We start from the raw sequence: 4622 nt of genomic DNA, 5'->3' as shown, positions 1-4622 counted from the left end.
AATTTAAGCGACGAATCCAGTGCACAAAAAATGAGGCAAACTTCAGCGAAGGAAAAGTCGAAATACATAGAAATGTTAAAAATAAGCCTATCATCAGATTTTAAAAATACTTAACATACGCAAAACAATGAGAAATTTTTAAAAAATAATAATTTTTTAAGACTTTCTAAATGAAATTTTTGTTATTTGAAAAATTTCAGTTTCATACATATGTACATACATAAATTTTTTCACTAATTATCATCGTAAGATGTTCATATAAAAATTATATAAAATATCTTAACCAACTAAAATTTATATTACGTATAATTTGCTTAAAAATGTTTGCATTATACATGGATATGTCGACAAATGTCATAATCCTCCACTTTAAAATTTTCATCGTGCTATTCAATAAGTTGGCCACCCTCATCAACATTGCTCGGTGCGTAAGAACTATGCGCAGCGTCATTAGTATTTGCGAATTCGGTGCAGTTACATCGCGAGTCTTGTGCAAATAACAAAAAGGTAAAAATGATTAGCAAGCGTCATCTTAAACGTTTAGTAAAAAAACAAAAAAGTGAAATTAATAAAAAAATTGATGAAAATCGTTGGAAAAATATGTGCTGTGTACTAATGGGAAATGAAAATAGTGAAAATGCGAGAAGAATAGCTGAATCTGGTAGTGAGAGTGTAAATGGTGAGAATAGAATTGTAGAATTGGAGCCGAAGACGCTTGAATCCAAGCTAAAATATTGGTTCCAGGAATTTACACCTTCGTTTCGTTGTTGCGCGAGCTTATTAAATATTTTAAAAAGCGAAAACCTGAATGTGCCTCTAAGTGTTGGGTCTTTGTTAGATCACCCCGAAAAATGTGTAGCGCCCACCGCTTCCATATTGGCGTAAAAATACAATTGAAAAAATTAGCAAATGAAATTCTTCAGGAAAATCCAACTGCAGTTCAATTACATATAGGAATTGACGGTTTACCCTTGTTTAAGAGCTCGCAGGTTACTTTGTGGCCAATTTTGGGTCGAGTTGCCAATATTAGGTGTAAAACAGTGTTTTTAATTGGATGCTACGTTGGTAAAAAGAAGCCTTATAATATTGAAGTTTACCTTCAGGATTTTGTAGAGGAAATCAAGGGACTATCGGTTGATGGTATTTCACTCAACAATGTAAGCTATAAAGTTGTAATTCGAGGGAATTTCTGCATCCAAAAGACTTTTTCGCAACACCTGTTCCTTCCTGGGACCTTGGAATCAGTGTCGTAAGTACTGCAAGCTGTGGCCCAGAAGATATATATAATATACAAGATATTCACTGCAAATTAGTAGGTCTACCGTTTAAAGAAAATATTATTTTGTTACCATTAGTGCACAGCTACATATAATTCTTATAAACATATTTCAAATTTCCTGCAAGAGTTTTTGATTATGACACTCTTGCAACAAATGTGCGATATATATAATACATATATATTATTAAAAATTAATGAATATAACTTTAAATAAATTGAGATTGACTGATTGATATTACAAGCAAACGCATAATATGGCTGAAATTAAAAAATTGACGAAATAATTTGCTGAGTTACAAGGTAAGAACGTTTTTGATATTTAAATTCTTATCATATCTACATATCAATACCCAATATCGGCAATTCTCACAAAAACTACTTTGTGATGTTAGAAGACATTTGGTACTTACCTGTCATCACTGGTGTTAATTCTGACTTTGCAATTTAATTTGTTAGAAGTGCAGATAGAGGGTATTGAATATAAGCCCTCGATATGTATGTGTGTACATATACTTATTTTACAATAATTTCAGAATCACTATTGGAACAAACCAGGCAAATACAGTCATGGAGAAAAACTTTATGTTGGAAAACTTAAACTCGGAAATAGCTGCAATGAAAGGTATCTATCATAATAAACGAAATGTAAGAACATATCCACTCACTACAGCTTAAGTCGATAGTTTGACTTTAATGTAATGTTCCACATCCACACACACACACCCCACACAAATAACAGAAATAAGTTATGTCTTTAACTCAATATGCTGTTTATTTTACAGATTCCAATAAAAACGACATGGAGGTACTGAAAAACGTCTTATCTGAGCAAGTCGTACTATTAAAAAAGGTGGCGCAAGACTTATTTCCAAGCGATAAGTATTCTGCAATTTTCCCTATAACAATCCAACATGATTTGGATGACGTAGAAGATTCAATCACCGCAGAAAGTCACGATCAAATGGTATAATATTTAATTTAAATAATTTTACATTAATTTTAGTCCTGTCTTTATTTAGATTTCTAGCGTATTTAATTTAATTAAATCTGGGGGACTAAAATCCAACATACGCTCAATTTTTGCTGAGAAAATTGTAATGAATTACAATTTTGAGGGAAGGCAGCGGAAAAAATCTTTAAAAGCGTATCCAAAGCTGATGGATATTTTATTTCGTAAGTACCTTCTTTATATATATTCTATATAATGCATACGTGCGCTCGCTCCATTATATCTGCGTACACCCTTATTTTTTTAAACACAATGTTTTGCAAGCTATATACAAAATTAAGGAAAAATTAATGAATTTTCATCGAAATTTTAAACTTTTTACTCAGCTTTTTTGAGACAATTTCTGGTATGCAGTTTCATAGCCCATTCAATTTTGGTATAATAAAGTGCAAGTTTCAAGTGGCTTGAAAATACTTTTGATTTTTAATATTTTTTTTTTGCTGACGGCTCTAGGCATTTTTCTCCATACAAGGTATGAGCGAAGTATTTTTTATATGGAAGAGAATGCCTAGCATCGTCAACAAAAACAATTGTCAAAAATCAACGGTATTTTCGAGTCACTTGAAACTTGCACTTTATTATACTAAAATGGGCTATAAAACTGCATACCAGAAATTTTCTCAAAAAAGCTGAGTAAAAAGTTTAAAATTTCGATGAAAATTCATTAAATTTTCCTTAATTTTGTATACACTTTGAAACTTTGGTTTTGTTTGCAGCATGATCCGTATTTTTGTAAAAAAATATCAAAAAAATTATAACTTGCAAAACATTGTGAATGTTTAACAAACAAGGGTGTACGCAGGTATAATGGAGCGAGTGTTTGTATGTATATATGTTCCTAGGTATGTATATACTCCTCTGATAATATGATCTATATTTTTTATTTAATAGGAGCTTCACAAAAGCTGGGGAAAGACCAAAAAGAATTCGAGGCAGATCTTAAATTTGGTTTGAAAGCTGTGAAAAATAAGTACCATAAAGCCAATACTCTAAGGAGAAAACTTCAGCACAATAAAAACAACGAGAAAGAGGAAATTGAAGAAGACGAAGAAAACGAAGAATCATATAGTTCGGAGTAAACATTATTTATTAGTTTACTTTATTTATGTTATCTTACTAATGAATTTTTTTCCAATTGACTGAATTCACTTTAAGTTTAAAATTTGTTTTCATATATGTAGTTTAGTATTTAACAAAAACCGTATAAATCCTAAATTGAAACTTTGTGCAATATTTTAAAAAGAATGAACCCACTTTCGTAAAAACGTCGAGCGTTTTATTTAGATTTCGGAGAAATATTTTGAGAGGCCCATAAGCAAAAAAAAAATATCCAGAAGTCAATGCGCTTTTTAAGCCACTTCGAACATGCACTTTATTTACCACCACTATATGGGCTACAAAAGTGCATACTCAAAATATTTCTCTGAAATATTATTAAAACGCCCGAAGTTTTTACGAAAGTTGGTTGATTCTTTTTAAAATATTGCCCAAAGTTCGAATTTTGAATTTATGCGGTTTTTGTTAAAGACTAAACTATATTCCTATAACAAAATAAGTTAAATAACAAAAAAATGAGTTGCTTACACTTGTCAATATGTGGTGCGCTTATACATAATTACAACGCAGTGTTTTCTGGAACGCAACTATTATTTGGTTTATTTTACAATTTGCAACACTGCACAAGTGTTTCAACAGCGTATGAATTATTTTTTATGTAGTTTTAATTTGTTTAATTACACGATGCTATAGTGACAATGTGGTATTCCAAACATTTTTGTATTTTTAGCACTGTGTTATCACATACATGTATAGTATGTAAGCCTATCAAATTTGCAAGACTGAATATTTCCTATATTTTGTATTATTTTTCAATATACATTCAATCAATAAAGTTTAGGTACAGAGAGTTTTTTTCAATACGGGAAAAAGTTAGCGATAGATAAATTATTTAAAAAACAATTGCCCGTATTGCCAAAAACTCTCTGTAACTAAACTTTATTGATTGACTGTATACAAGATGCGCCTCAACTGAATTTAAAGGAAAATTTCGATTACTAAAAATGGCTTTGTGTATTCTGAATCTAGATTTTTTCTAATTTATTTTATAACAAAATTAAAAAAATCAGTGGATAGCTTTTTGCAAAAAAATCATTTTTATTAGTTTAAAAAAAATAATTTTGACTTATTCTAAAAAAATCTACCAAAAATCCAGTTTGGCAGCTACATATTCCCGATTAGACGCATTTTGTGCACTTATTATATATTATCTAGCTTATATAGATTATCTAGCTTCCAAGCCCAATTTTTGATAGATTTTTTAAAATTTAAATTCAG

General features: G+C 30.2%; 1 protein-coding gene across 1 annotated transcript; it reads left to right on the top strand.

Annotated features, from left to right (window-relative positions):
- Window positions 1-351: 351 nt before the first annotated feature.
- On the top strand, window positions 352-3367 carry LOC108363916 (uncharacterized). Its single transcript, XM_017617445.1, has 5 exons — window positions 352-1579; window positions 1813-1901; window positions 2062-2243; window positions 2299-2452; window positions 3180-3367. The coding sequence occupies exons 2-5, from the start codon at window positions 1847-1849 to the stop codon at window positions 3365-3367; spliced, it is 579 nt and encodes a 192-aa protein (XP_017472934.1). The 5' UTR covers window positions 352-1579; window positions 1813-1846.
- Window positions 3368-4622: the final 1255 nt, after the last annotated feature.

This window comes from Rhagoletis zephyria, unplaced genomic scaffold (genome assembly GCF_001687245.7).
Source record: "Rhagoletis zephyria isolate East Lansing unplaced genomic scaffold, Rhagoletis_zephyria_1.1 Rzeph_scaffold_01410, whole genome shotgun sequence".
In the NCBI taxonomy this organism is placed as follows: Eukaryota; Metazoa; Arthropoda; class Insecta; order Diptera; family Tephritidae; genus Rhagoletis; species Rhagoletis zephyria.
Note: the sequence above shows the minus strand (reverse complement) of the source record. Positions and strands in the feature narration are given on the sequence as shown.

What these genes read in the sequence shown, in the direction of transcription:
- LOC108363916 (XM_017617445.1), top strand. Translation starts at nt 1,847, where the DNA reads ATGGAGAAAAACTTTATGTTGGAAAACTTAAACTCGGAAATAGCTGCA. An exon ending in GGAAATAGCTGCAATGAAAG is followed by an intron (nt 1,902 to 2,061) that starts GTATCTATCATA and finishes TTTATTTTACAG; the next exon opens with ATTCCAATAAAAACGACATG. An exon ending in CAGAAAGTCACGATCAAATG is followed by an intron (nt 2,244 to 2,298) that starts GTATAATATTTA and finishes GTCTTTATTTAG; the next exon opens with ATTTCTAGCGTATTTAATTT.